Below are 14586 nucleotides of genomic sequence, written 5' to 3'. Positions count from 1 at the left end.
GGGCGGCAGCACCCCCAGCACCGCACCGAGCGCCGGGGCCACACCGGCGCCGCTGCGGGCGGCGCGGGCGGCGCGGCCGGGCCGGGCGGGAGGAGGCGCTCCTCCAGCGCTGCGGGGCCGCGCACGGGGCCTGGCCAGGCCTCGGCCCCGCGGGCAGGCGAGCCCCGGGCTTCCCGTTTTCTGTGCGGGAGGAACGGCCCGATGTGGGGTACAACCGAGGGAGGAGAGTGCTGAGGGGTAACAGCGCTGCCAAAGCATCGCGGCGCTGAGACGCGCGCTGGCGTGCGATAGGAGGGTTGTGCATGCGGTAGGTGGGCTGTGCGTATTAAAAGAACATCACACAAAGCGTCCTTCTGACCGAGCCTGAGTTCAAAGCAAAGAAAACCCCGTGCTCTATTTCACACTGACGAAAACACGCGATCTGACGGCAGCTCTCTGTGCAACCCCTCGCCTCGCCTGGTGCCCGCGCCTTCCCCAGCAGCTCCTCCTGCACTGCCAAGGAAAACAACAGTAACAAATCCTGCATCCTATGCTGAATTTGTAGAAATTGTTTTAAAACACCGCTCTCCACCCCTCAGAGCAATGTGTCTGATCTGCACAGCAGTGCCCAGGCTCCTTTCTCCACAGCTGAGGTGCTGCTCAGCAGGATAGGGAAGGCTGTGAAGTGCCGTGGAACCAAAAGTGCCAATGGTGCCACCTGAGAGCCAGACATCGGCTGTGCCCCCATTTGGCGTCAGCTCCCAGGCTGGGACCCTGCCGGTGGAGATCCTGCAGCGCCCATCCCTGCAATGTGGGCTGATAAATTCAGATTTTTTTTTTCTCTGTATGAACATAAAGAACTTTTCTTCGTTACAGCTGTCTCCTTCCACTTGAGCAAACGCTAAACTGAAATACACTGAACCTTTCTGTCTGAAATGCTCCTGAGGGCGAAGCAGGCAAACGCAGCAGGGAAGCAAGAGTGCTGCGTGCATGCAGCCATTATTGGGAAGAAAGCTTTCTGCTCGTTTCCCTCTGTGACCAGCTCTTCATTTTAAAGACTAACTACTTCCTTCCCCTCCTCTCCCCCTAGAAGAAATGTTTTCTCCCCATTTCTTTTAACGGCTAAGCAATGCAGTAGCAGAGGTATTGAAACTCAGTCTGCTGAATAATAACTTAATGATGTGAACCCTGTTCTGTTCCTTTTGAATGGATGGCTGCTTCAGCAAGGAAGCTGCTGGGATCTGCTCCCTGCTGCGTGGGATGTGAGGATGAAGAAACTGGACTGAAGTTGAATGGCAACCACGGTGGTACAAAACTGAACCAAAATACAAGAGTGAAGTCAGTGCTACAAGATTATGGAATACAGAGAAATTATGTGCAATTAAGCTAAGTTCAAGACCTGAGAGTGAACACATGCAGTCTGTATTATCAAGCATTTGGAGTTGTCTGGTAGCTCCATTTCTGCTAATACCTGATACAACGCTGCTGCATCAAGCTGTATTTATTTGCATGATGCAGCATGGCAGAGGTTAATGAAGTACACTGGTTTAAAGACATCAGCGCATGTTTCCACTATAAACAGTCAATCACAGACCAAGTGGAAGCTGACAAATCATTCCTTCTAGGATTACCTCCTGGCAAACATATGAAACCTTGAAAATTTATTTTGGCTTTCTAGAAAAGCAGTTTAAACCAACCACATTTATTTTGTTCTGATGTCTTATCTGAATGCAGGTCTCCAGAGGTGATATATTAATGTCCTAAAGCATTGCACCATCTGGTTCTTCTTTTGATGCGCAACATTTGAACGCTTGGTTTAATCTCTCTGGATTTCAGAGTAAATTATGTAAACTCACAGGCTTGGCAGCAGGAGATGGGCACCATGAGGAGATGATTCAGTCATCAATATATATTGGGCTTCCTTATTGCTGCCATTACACTTCTTTCAGTTCTACTTATAAATTTTGCAAGTGAATAATTCATTGCACTGGAAGCTGCAGGTTAGTTTCAGGATTTGCCCACTCTGAGATTAGCGAAGATAAATCTACCCTTTTCACATGTGGAAAAGCCAACTGGGTTTCTGTTTTCCGCATCTGGGAGATAAATCAGAAATAAACTGCATGTACATGTAATGCTGTTGATGACATAAATCACATTTTCTTTTTTCTTTCTGGACAGAATTGGGAAAACCTTGGAATACATGCGAGTACCAGATTCTGCACTGGCTAAAGCTGACTGGAAAGCCATGGCTTCTGCCCCTCAGCTCAACTCGGACGCACTCCGAGAGGTCCTGGAGTGCCCCATTTGCATGGAGTCCTTTACTGAGGAGCACCTGAGACCCAAGCTCTTACACTGTGGGCACACCATCTGCAAACAGTGCTTGGAGAAGCTCCTAGCAACCAGCATTAACGGGATTCGCTGCCCTTTTTGCAGCAAAATCACTCGGATCAAAACCTTAGCTCAGCTGACTGACAATCTTACTGTACTGAAGATCATAGACACCACAGGGCTGGGGGAAGTGGTTGGTCTCCTCATGTGCAAAGTCTGTGGGAGAAGGTTGCCAAGACACTTTTGCAAGAGTTGTGGCTTGGTTTTATGTGAGCCGTGCAAGGAGACATCACACATGCCCCAAGGGCATAATGTCATTGCTATCAAAGAGGCTGCTGAAGAGCGTAGGAGGGAATTTGGGACAAGGCTTGCCAGACTTCGGGAGCTCATGGATGATCTGCAGAAAAGAAAAGCATCTCTGGAAGGTGTTTCTAGTGACCTGCAATCTAGATACAGAGCAGTTCTGCAAGATTACAGCAAAGAAGAGCGCAAGATCCAGGAAGAACTGGCCAGGTCACGCAAGTTCTTCACCACTTCTTTGTCTGAAGTGGAGAAGGTAAATAATCAGGTAATGGAGGAACAAGCTTATCTGCTGAACTTAGCAGAAGTGCAGATATTGTCTCGCTGTGATTATTTCCTTGCCAAAATAAAGCAAGGAGATATAGCTCTCTTGGAAGATGCAGCAGACGAGGAAGAACCAGAACTAACAAACAATCTCCCAGGGGAGCTGATCCTTCACGAGGTTGAACTCCTTAAAGTGAGCCATGTGGGACCACTGCAGATTGGGCAGGTGGTGAAGAAACCCCGGACTGTTAACTTGGAAGAATCGCTTATGGAAACTGCAGCATCCTCATCGGCATCATTTAGAGAGCCTGACTTGGTGCAAGAAGAAGCCAGCTGCACGCCGAATTCCTCCCCAGCCAAGCCGAGGATGCCCGAAGCAGCTGCAAGCATCCAGCAGTGTTACTTCATCAAGAAGATGGGCTCCAAGGGCAGCCTGCCAGGGATGTTCAATCTGCCTGTCAGCCTGTACGTCACTCTCCAAGGAGAGGTGCTTGTGGCAGACCGAGGCAATTTTCGAATCCAGGTTTTCACCCGCAAGGGCTTCCTGAAGGAGATCCGCCGGAGCCCTAGCGGAATCGATAGCTTTGTACTGAGCTTCCTTGGAGCAGACTTGCCCAATCTGACTCCCCTTTCTGTCACCATGAATTGCCATGGCCTGATAGGTGTGACCGACAGCTACGATAACTCTGTCAAGGTGTACACCATGGATGGGCACTGTGTGGCATGTCACAGGAGCCAGCTAAGCAAGCCCTGGGGCATTGCAGCTCTGCCCTCTGGACAGTTCGTGGTGACTGATGTGGAAGGGGGGAAGCTGTGGTGCTTCACCGTGGACCGCGGCGTGGGGGTGGTGAAATACACCTGCTTGTGTAGTGCAGTGCGCCCCAAGTTTGTCACTTGTGATGCTGAAGGGACCATATACTTCACTCAGGGGCTGGGGCTCAACTTGGAAAACAGGCAGTACGAACACCACTTGGAAGGAGGCTTTTCAATCGGCTCTGTTGGCCCGGACGGGCAGCTGGGACGCCAGATTAGCCATTTCTTCTCTGAGAACGAGGATTTCAGGTGCATTGCTGGGATGTGTGTAGATGCCAGGGGAGACCTCATCGTTGCTGACAGCAGCCGTAAGGAAATCCTGCATTTTCCTAAAGGAGGTGGCTATAATATCTTAATCCGGGAAGGACTCACCTGCCCGGTTGGTATTGCCATTACTCCCAAAGGACAGCTGTTGGTGCTGGACTGTTGGGATCATTGCATTAAGATCTACAGTTACCATCTGAGAAGATATTCCACCCCTTAACGGCATTTCTCTGGGGAAAGCCCCTGTCACTAGCAGCAGTTCTTCCAGCCTCACTGCAATCTGACAGGAACCACTGAGAAAACTGCACCACAGCCCAACGGGGTTTGGCACGGAAACCATCACATATTTTGTTTAGGAACAAAATAACCACCGTGGTGGCGGTCTGCATTTTCTCATTCTGAATCTGTACAATAGAATAGAAGAGCATGAAGGAAGAGATCCTTCTGGAATATTGGTTTTTTGCTAAAATGACCAGTCGCTCCTTAACCCTTCTCACCTCCTTATTCTGCATTGACTACGTCTTCAACCACTGTACCTTTCTTTGTGCCATAAACACTGACTGACTGCCCTAAATCTCCTTCCTTTAGGGGACTAGAGAGGCAATCCTCTCTTGCCATAGTACTCGCGAGGAACTCAGTAGCAGTTGTCTGGGCAACTAGTACAGAAAGCAATTTCTGATTGCAGCACTGCATAAAACAAAATAGCCCTCCTAAACTGCACCGAGATGGAGCTTTACTTCCAAACTGAGGGTTTTCTCTCTCCGTTTTTCTGGTGTTCAGGAGATCGCCCCTGTCATGCCATTTGTGAACCGTGTCTGTTCAATGTGAAGTGAGTACAGTGCAATCATGGGAGACCGAGCTGAGCCAGAAAACTGCCCTCTGATGGCAACAGGGTTATCATTACTGCTAAGAATTCTGCTGGGGAGGGGGGAGGGGGAGAAGGGTGGGGGCTGCAGGAAAAAAATCAGGGGAAATCTGTTGATATTCAGAAGCGTGCTGTTATTAAATGTGTCTTGGGAACTGTCTTTGGGAGGTGTGTCTGCTACCTTCATCTGGGGGGAGGGAAAGGCTGGGGGAAGAAGACTGGGAGGTGGGAGTAAATGAGATCACGCACAACTCTATGCTCACCTGCACCTCACTACCTGCATTCCGGATCGTCACCTTTGCAAACAGGTTTCCACGTGTCTGCACTTTGTATCCCACGATGAGGGTGGGGGGGATTGCTTCATTTAAATTTTTTTAGCACTCCAAAGCACATCCATTGGTGCATTGCCTTTTTCTCCTTGCACAGCAAATCACGACATTCCTCAGCTTTTTTATGGCACCAGCAGGCACCAGAGTTCGTGTTCATCACGGCTTTGGGCCAAATGAAGCACAAAACTGCAGCTGTGTGAACCAAGCCCCCACAGTGCTGCTCTCCTCACTGATAAATGTGTACCTCAGTGTGGTGCTGCTTGCCTGGAATAGTTTATTGAAGGAAGGACGCATTCAAATCGGGCACAGTGGTAGCATGTTAATCTGCCACAGATAATAGTTACGCTGCAGTGCATTTATTTGTTGCTATCAACAACATAGTTGCAAATTTGGGGGCATGGCAGACAATATAAAAGCTGATTTTATGGTGGCTGCCATGCGATAGCAAATTGTTTGCTGCTTGTCCTACAACATGTATGCAACAGGTGATTTTTTTTTACTCTCTCATATACTTTTCCCTGGTGAAGCAGGGAAGGAAAACAGCCTTCAGAGCAGCTGCTGCTCCAGCCTGTTGCAGGGCAGCAATGGGGTTTCCAGAAGCAGCTCTGGGAGCAGAACCCTTTGGCAGAACTTGTTCTTTCCCTCTCCCTGTTGTGCTCAGCCACAGCACACAGCAGGAGCCCAAGTGTGTGATGGAGCTGCCCAAAGAGCAGGACAGCATCCCGTTCTTCTCACTGTGATGCACTGTAGAAAGATCTTTGAGAAGAAGGTAGGAGCTAAGAGGGGATGATTAGCAGGGCAGATGATGGAAGACACTAAAGGAGCCCAAGGGAACTGAACCCCCCTCCCTCCTGCACTGCTCTGTGTATTTGCTGAGGCTGGCGATATGCACACAACTATTTACATTCCCTGCTTCTCTTTCTGGATGGGAGGGGGCAGTTGCCTGAGGTATGTAACAGCAATTTGGGGAGCTGATCTCATCTTGCATGTATGTTTTTGGGAGATGACTACTATTACTGGCACCTTCTGCAGTTAATTACACTGTAACTCAAGGCATTTTTTCCAGTATTATGGTAATGTCAGTTCCTCTCCTACTGATCTCTTTTAAACATCTCTCCTGTTTCTAAGAACTGCTCCAAGCAGGAAGCTACTGTGGACCTGAATAATTGAAGCAATATTATCTATGATAATATGTACCTCTGTCACTTTCTGTTCCAATGGAATTTTTTTTTTTTTGCAATAAACATCACGCTGCCAGCAAGAACGTTTCCTGGTGTGCTTAAAGGGACATAAAAGCTTGTCCAGCAAATGGGCTGAGCTGTTGTTTACCCCGGTCTGTTACTGGGCACGTAGCTCAAACAAAGCATTTGTCATCTGCTGCTCGCTCAGAGACTGGAAAAATAACACTGCTGTGCCATGCATTGGTGGGACAAGGCAGGGCGAGGGCTGCCTGGCTGTGTTCTGTCTGCAGCTCTTCTGGGCTGAGGTTTCAGGAAGGGAAAAAGGAAATCTGTTGTCCTTAGCCCTTTCCCTGCCACAACCCGGCTGACTGTGAAGTTGATGCTGCAGAGCTGTATTTCTTGCTGTGGTGCCCCCAGTGTGATGCTGTGATCGTTTGCCAGATGAGATGAAACGGGGCAATTAAGGTTTGTGATGAAATAGTTTTGCTTCTGCTCTCTACCTGGAGAAAGAACTTGTCTGGTTGTACGTATGTGTTCAGTTTTTAATAAAGGAAAAATCGATCCAATTAACAGTGCATTGCAGACGGCTCATTTTGTTATTAAAAGCACTTTGTCTTCTCCCTTTGGTGGCAGGTTGTGTTTCATGGCTGGTGGGAATGAGCCTCGCTAACACAATGGCTGCTCGACCCCTCCTGCGCCGTCACAGTGGGGAGGACAGATCTGATCTCTTGAGCAGCTCTCACGTAACTTCATCTAACACTTCTCCTCCCACCCCATAAACAAAGCCTGGAGTTTCTTCCATCCAACGGCAGCGGTGCTCCTGCACTTTCTGCCTCAGCACTGCACGGCTTTAGAGGCAGCTCATTCACAGGGGCCAGGAGGAGAGCTCACAGCTCACTGGTGGTGATAAACACTGCAACAGGTCTGCGTTCACATGGAGCCAAAGGGGAGCAAAGCAGTGTTGTACTCAGCTTTCAAAGACCTCCATGTGTCACCAGCACATGCAGGCTCCCCCCTGCCACGCAGCACAGCTGCTGATCTGGGGAGAGGCTGTTATTACCCGTGTTCATCTCAGATACGGAGCAGCTCTTTAAACGGCGACGGGCTGCCAGTTTATCAGTTACAGCTTATGTGTGCTGTAACATTTGGTCTGGGCAGCAGCCGACAGCCACGGTTTTGAACAGGGACGAGTGGAAGAGTGCTTCTTAATCAAAGGGGACAGAGCTACAAAAGTAAAACTCCAGCCAGATGCTTTGAGTTGTTTCCATTGTAGAGCTGAAGTGATTTTTCTGGGTCATTACTCCATGTGAGGATTTTAAGTTATTTCATTTTGCACAACTAATTACTCGCCTGGTAATTTTGGATTACAATGAGCAGTGCATAAGGTCGCTTAGCAGACTGAGTCACAGCACAGACTTTAGTCTAAACTAAATTTCATGGCAACCAGCTAGATTGTTTTTTCCTCCTCTGAGCAAAATGTCAAAATCTGAGGGTTTGAAATAAACATAATGATCTAAACCACAAGCTGGGAGAGTGTTATAAAGGTAACGGAGTGGTGGTTTGTAGGAGCTTATCTCAAGGATTGGGCAATTCAAAGTGTTTTACTTCTGACCAAGCAGTATAAGGGAAGGCCATTACCACCTTTAATAGGTGCAAAACTCACCTTTCTTCATGCACCTGATTGTGTGTAGGAACTAAAAGCTAAAGGTTCCCATGGACAGTTCATGGCAGTACCAGACCTGAAGGGAGAGGATTCAGAGCATGCAGAAACAGGAGGGACCCACAGACCATGCTCTGAAAGATATGACTGCTATTCCAGCAGACCCTTAGGCTGCATCCTATGCCTTATTATGTTTCATGAAGATCCCTGTCTAAACTGCTCAGTTCACAAGAAAGCATGAAATCTGTAACCTCTTACAGGGAAACACATCCAGAGACACATGATCCGAGGGAGATAAGCGAGCAGAGGGTGATGGATGGTCAGGAGGCCTTAGTGAATGTGACAGCAGCTGTCAGCACAGCCCCTCCTGCGTTAGTGAGCCATCAGCTGCCGAGAGGGAGCATCTCTCAGTCCTTACACAGCAGTGCAACACTCTGGTACTGAAAACCTCTTCATCTGTGCCCATGCACACCCCAGGCACCTCAGCCCCGCTCCCAGATCCCTATGGCACGGGAGAGGTGAGCTCTTCCCAGCTGGGGAACACACATCTCCCACGCTGAGGCTCAGCTCAAGGCTGCAAGGTGAGAAGGAAAAGAGTTGTCATTCAAGTGCCTGACAAGACGAGACCCTCTGCATTACGGCTGATAACGTCTCCATTTTCTCTAAGTGCCAGAGCACTTACAGACATTTGTTCTGCATTTTGTGTATCGCAGTAGGAGCAAGCGAGCAAGGAGAACGACGCTCAGGAAATCCCACTGGGGCTGTCAGATGGTGCTGCTGGAGCAGCTATGTCCTTTTCCTTGCCAAGCTCTGCTCCTCATCCAGCTGGGGAGCAAGCAGTTCTGTGCAACGTGTGTGTTGGTGAACAAAGCAGCCCCACGGGTGCAGCCCCTCTCTTCTGTGCACTTTGGGATGGTGTCTCTGTGACTGCTCTACCTCCAGTTTTATTGCTGAGTGCGACATTACTGGGCTTGGCTGTGCCCTCAGAGAACTACAGAACCATAAAATGGTTAGTTTGGAAAGGATCTTACAGCTCCCAGCACCACCCCTGCCATGGGCTGCCTGCCCCCAGCTCAGGTTGCCCAGGTCCCCATCCACAGCCTTGGGCACCTCCAGGGATGGCACACACAGCTCTGGGCAGCAGTGCCAGGGCCTCACTGCCCTCTCAGTAAGGCATTTGCTCTGAAATCTAACCGAAATCTCCCCTCCCAGCCTCTTGCCTAGCCCCAGACTGCTCACAGGGAACAGGAAAGGCCCATCACTGTGCAGGCACTGCTCAGCCCCAGCCAGAGCACTGCACTGTCAGCACCCCACATCAGCCAGACCACAAGCACAGCACTATGGGGCTTCTGTGAAGCTGGTTTGCCCCATCCCAGGCAGACCTGGCCCAATCAAACACAACAGGGGATGGCCTGGGTTGTCGCATTGGCCTCAGCTGCCAAATGAAGATGTTCTCACAACTGGTGAGAACTTAATGAGGTACCGTCAGGACTAAGCACTGCCTTCAATGACAGGAAAAACGGATGCAGGCTCCCGTGGCACAGATCGATGGCCAGGTCGATCTGCAGGTCCCTGCTTGGAAGCCCCTCTGCTGAGCCAAAGCACTGCTTGACTGCACAGAGCCCAAGCAAACAAGCCCTGAAAACAGGATTTTAATCGCTCAGCATGAAATAAAATTTGGGTTTGGTTTGCTTTGCTCACACAGTTCCTAGAGGAGAGCCTGGGGAAGTGTCTGCATTTGTCTGAGCAGGGGCTGAGCCAGCAGCCCCAGCCTCCCCACCTCTCATGTTTGCAGGATTCACTCCTGCATGCTCTTGGACGTGGCAGGCAGCTCCACTGCAGAACAGGGCTCTGCCACCCAGGAATCCCCACAAATCACCCCACGTAGGGCAGTGTGGTGCCACCCTCACCATCCCTGTCCCCATCCCTGTCCCCAGGCTGCTCCCATTGCTCCAGAAGGAAGCTTCCTTCCGGTCTGCTTGAATACTGTCCCTATTTCCACAGGTAGAGCAGCCCACTAATGCTGGCAGCGCCTGCAGCTTGCTTGTCCCAAGGACACAAACCTTCTGCCAGCCCCACAAGAGCTGCATCCCTTTCTCCTCCACATGGCTGCAGAAATGGATGCCCAGATGCTAAGCCATGTCACTGGTCGTGTTTTCCATGAGGTCTCAACACACTGATCATGTTCTTTCCTGGCAGCAGCTTCTTCCTAAAGCCCACGAGTTGATTTGTGAAGTTGATTACAGTATTAAAATAATTCAGTACGATGCAGTGAGCATGCCACAGCATGCATTCTGATCATATTTGGTGCCGTTTCAATTAGTTCAAGCCTCTCCTCTCCCTCTGCTTTGGGAGGGGGGAGGCTTTGGGAGGCCCTCACCCTGGCCTTGCTGTCGTACCAATGGGAGATGATATGCACACACACTTGGAGCAGTGCTGGAAGGAGCAGTGGGAGAACGGCAGGACAGAGCTGTTTCTGAGCTGAGACTGCATCCAGAACCATCTAGCTGGGGCTATTTATCCAGATCCTCCCTACAACACTGCTAAAATGAGGACAAATCAGGGGAGAAGCTGAGGATCAAATCCATCTTCCATCAGTGGCGAGCTCTGCCTCTTCACTGGGGTTTCTCCAGGAGAGAGCCCTGGGCTCCTCGTGATGCTCTGTCCATGGAGCAGCATCCCTGGTACCTCTGCAAGAGCCCTGAGCATCCTCAAGCAGCCAATTACAGAACTTGTTTCTTCCACTGTAGCAAAGACCCCAGAGATGAACCCCACCAATCCTGCTGGCTGCCAAAGCCCCATGTCACAGACAGAGCTGTGCACAAAGAACATCAGTGCCAACACCTAGTACCTAAATAACACAGCACACCCAGAGATTAAACACTCAGATGCAGAACAGGACTGTCCTCCAACCCCCTGCATCCTTCAGGATTTGCAACAGGAGCTGCTTAGGATCCTCTCCCCATGGATACATCTGCAGAGGGCTGAGCGTGTCTGAGCGCATCACCACATCAGCAGCCATCAGCAGCACACCTCCGCAACGCTCCTTCCTGCTAAACGGGGGCATTGCTTTGGCAAACTCCATTTATCACTCTTTAAAAACAAAGCAAATGAGTACAGGATGTTACAAACACGCTTACAGGAGTGCTGCGCTGGGAAGACAGAGGGAAAATGAACCAGAACGCACTGCAGGAGCTGGATTGCACTGACCACAGCAGCACACGGGATGGGATGGATGCAATGCAAGAGATGGAGGTGATGGAAGCACCTGTCAGCTCCTGAGCCCTGCAGCGTGCCCTAAGGAGCACTGCAGACATTTTCAAGAGAAAAACATCAGGAATATCCTGAGCTCCCTGGAGGAGGGAGATGGATTGGCAAATGGAAGGCTACAGCGATAAGGGAGTTTTTATAAACATAACCTAATTGTATTACTTCAAAGTCCTGAAGTTTATTGCCCTGTTTAATGATGTGTCTCGTTATTTATAGTGTAGCACAATGAGTCTGCTATTGATTTAATACACTTCCTTAAAGACTGTCATTGTCACAAGCAATAAAACGAAGCTATTCTCAGACAGCTCAATTATGTCACATCTCCATAAACCCACCCGCACCCCCGGCTCGGGGCACGGCAGCAGGGCTGGGGGTGAACCATGGCGAGGAGCAATGGAAACACGCGGCGCTCAGGGCACTGCCCTCCTCACCTTTCTGGTACTGGAGCCACAGCTGCTGCTGCACCTTCTTGCTGGGGAAGTGGATGGTGCAGCTGAACTCGGAGCCGTACAGAGCCTCAGCGATGTAGTGGGAGCCAAACTGCTGGATGAAGGAGAGCAGCTCCTCCCGGCTGCTGTCCTTGCTCAGGATCTTCAGGATGTTGGCGAAGCCTGCAGGAGCAAAGCATGGGATGAACAGGGAAACTGCAGCACGCAGCCCCCACAGGGCGCAGACATGTTCCCCCTTGCTCTGCTGTGGTTTGCATCAGCTGCTACAATGCACAGCCTGTGGCTTAACAGGGCTGAGGCTCTGCCATCCTGCAATGAGTCCTCTCCCCAAGTGATTTCTCAAGCAGATTCCAAGGATGCACGTGTGTACACACAAACCCTCCTGTGAGCCCAGGCCATCCTGAGGGATGCAGGGACGTGGGGCAGTGCTCTCCCCAGGGATGTGCATGGCCTTTGCCAGACCATAACCACAGATGTTGTCTTGATGCAAAGATGGACTTATCACAGAGGGCACAGCAGATCACCCCCAGCACGAATACCCCGTATGACCATTCATTAGGCTTAGAAAAGCTGGGGACAGCCCAGGGATCCGTGGAGTGGGCTGTGGCAGCTTTGCACCAAGGCAATACCTCCTGCCAAGCCATGCAGACAGCTGGGACATTCACAGAGCAGTGACACCACCCTGACTGCTCTGCAGAGCCCACAGATCACAGAGGCACTGCTGGAGAGGGCCCCTATTGCTGCTGTGCTTCAATGGTGGAACTGAAAACACTGCAAGAAAATATGTTGCATCTGTCACCCAAACGAGGTTATCTGCCTGGCTGGTTGATTGAAGGAGAAGGGTGGTGGAAGGAAAAAGCTGGAACAATTCATTGTGAGCTGACCCCAAAGACTTTGTTCAGCTCCAAGCAGGCTGCTTTGTTCTGGGGCTGTGAAGCCTGGCTGTGCTAGATCTTCTTTTTTTTTTTTCCCCACTTAAAAATAGGTTGATTTCTTAAATAAAAAATGCTGTTTTGAAATGAAAAAAGCAAAACATTTCAGGTCACAACAAAACGTTTCAGCATCTCTGAAACAAAACGTGTAGTTATAAAAACGTGGAAGTGAAATGTTTTGACGGCTGCAGGATCCTCCCGCCTGCCCCTTCCTCATCTGCCACTCCCTGCACGACAGGACCTGCATTCACAAACAGTTTGGGTCCCTGTAAAACCACAAATGTGCTTTTTGTCACAGATGTGTGTATACACGTGCTCATAGGAATCCCCCCGCGGAGAGGCTCAGCAGCTCATGCTGGCTCTGCCTCCAGCCCTGTGTGCAACCAAGTGCCCACCTCCCTGTCTCAGTTTCCCTTCTGCCAAAATGAAGCGGGTCACCGCCCAGGGCCGCTGTGGGGTCCTCATCCCTGGAGGTATGTAATGTTGCTGATGGGACTCAGCAGGGTAGGCTGATGGCTGGGCACGGTGGTGATGGTGGAGTTTCCAACCCAAACGGTCCTATGACTCTCTATCTCCTGTGCACTGAGCATCTCTCACCTGAAGAGAGGGTGATGGAGCTGAGCTTCACGCGGTACAGGTTGCTCCTGACCCGCCAGTGCTGCACCATGGGGTAACCCATCGCCTCGTCATACTTGATGTCTCCTGCAAAGGAACAGCTGGCGTTCAGCCCCCACGGCCAACTCTGGGAGAACGCGCTTTGGCCACAGGGCCTGGCTCTTACCAGTGAGGAGCTGGAGGTCGGGCAGGGGCTCAGACAGCACCCCACGGCACTGCTCCTCCACGGGCAGCGGGATGACCAGCAGCCCATCAGCCAGCTGCGGGAAGTCCTTGATGAAGTTGTTCTCCCTGCGGAGAGAAAAAGACAACTGCAAAGCAAGGATGCAGGCTGCGGCCGGGCGGCACGGCCGAGGGACACCTCCAGGTGGGTTCCTGGGAGCAGTCCTAGCAAAGATGGGGTTTTCTCTCTGCCCCGTCTGCAGGCTGCGAGGTGATGCTTAACGAGCTCCCCAGAGCTGCAGCTCTCTGCTTACAGCAGAACCGCCGCCAGCCTGGGGACCTGCCTGCTGCTTTTGGCCTGGATTCCCAAAGTGTGCTGTGGGAGGGATGGCAGGCAGCGCTGAGAGGAAAGCAGCCTAATTTGCTCACGTCTCATCATGTGCAGCTTCGTGCTGGTCACCCAGCAGTGCCACGGGCACGGCTCTGCTCCAGGGAGCATGGTCACAAAAAAGTCAATGTACAGGCAGATGCCAGAAAAAGCCAAAGAGTGCAGCTCAGGCTGCAAATTCACCATTTGTGGGATCTTTCCTAACCTTAGCAGGTGTAACATTGTATAATAGGCCCCTAATGAATTGTTTCTAGAACAACTATAGCACAGAAATTATTTGAAATGGTGAGCAGACAGGGCTGTGAGACGAGCCCCTCCTGGCAAAGCCTGCACTTGCATAGGGAACGCAGGAGGGGAGATGTTCAATATTGATCTTAGAGACAGAATATAGGCCAGGAGGCTCTGCATCCTCCCAGAGCCACAACAAAACGAGGAGGTTCCTGCAGAACCAGGTCAGCCCTCAGGCTGGCACTGCCTGCCCTCTCTCTCTGAGCTGATTTCCTCCCATCAGCTCCGGCTTTGGCTCCCACCAGCCCTACCCAACCCTCCTGCACCCATCCACATTCAGGGGATGCTCTGACATCCTGCTTGGAGGGACATGTCCATCTCCACAGGTGCTGGTATGACACTGGTGCAGCACCTCCTGGAACCTCCCCACTGCTCCAGGTTGGATGCAGCCAGAACAGCACACAGGGATGTAGGAGGAGAGCAGGGGATGCACCTCCCCACCCCACATCTCAAAGCTTCCAGCACCTGATGGAATCTCAGGAACTTCACTGCAGTCACT

General features: G+C 50.9%; 2 protein-coding genes across 5 annotated transcripts in view; one reads left to right on the top strand and one right to left on the bottom strand.

Moving 5' to 3' along the window:
- The window catches only part of TRIM32 (tripartite motif containing 32), a 5061-nt gene extending 193 nt beyond the window's left edge, over positions 1-4868 (top strand). The window contains exons 1-2 of one of the 2 annotated variants that reach the window (XM_042878919.1): positions 669-1317; positions 2158-4868. In XM_042878919.1, the coding sequence (XP_042734853.1) occupies positions 1190-1317; positions 2158-4168 (2139 nt within the window). In that variant the 5' untranslated portion in view covers positions 669-1189 and the 3' untranslated portion in view covers positions 4169-4868. Of the gene's footprint in view, positions 1-668; positions 1318-2157 lie in introns of those variants that run through there. The other variant, XM_042878920.1, reaches the window with a different exon arrangement.
- ASTN2 (astrotactin 2) overlaps positions 1-14586 on the bottom strand; it is a 257021-nt gene that overhangs the window by 90093 nt on the left and 152342 nt on the right. For all 3 annotated transcript variants that reach the window (XM_042878916.1, XM_042878918.1, XM_042878917.1), the window contains exons 14-16: positions 13416-13540; positions 13232-13336; positions 11685-11864 (exon numbers count right to left, since the gene is read on the bottom strand). In XM_042878916.1, the coding sequence (XP_042734850.1) occupies positions 11685-11864; positions 13232-13336; positions 13416-13540 (410 nt within the window). The remainder of the gene's footprint in view (positions 1-11684; positions 11865-13231; positions 13337-13415; positions 13541-14586) is intronic.

This window comes from Lagopus leucura, unplaced genomic scaffold, assembly GCF_019238085.1.
Source record: "Lagopus leucura isolate 7727_CA_CO unplaced genomic scaffold, USGS_WTPT01 Super-Scaffold_100022, whole genome shotgun sequence".
Classification (NCBI taxonomy): Eukaryota; Metazoa; Chordata; class Aves; order Galliformes; family Phasianidae; genus Lagopus; species Lagopus leucura.
The sequence above is the reverse complement of the archived record's forward strand: the minus strand, read 5'-3'. Positions and strand labels throughout refer to the sequence as shown.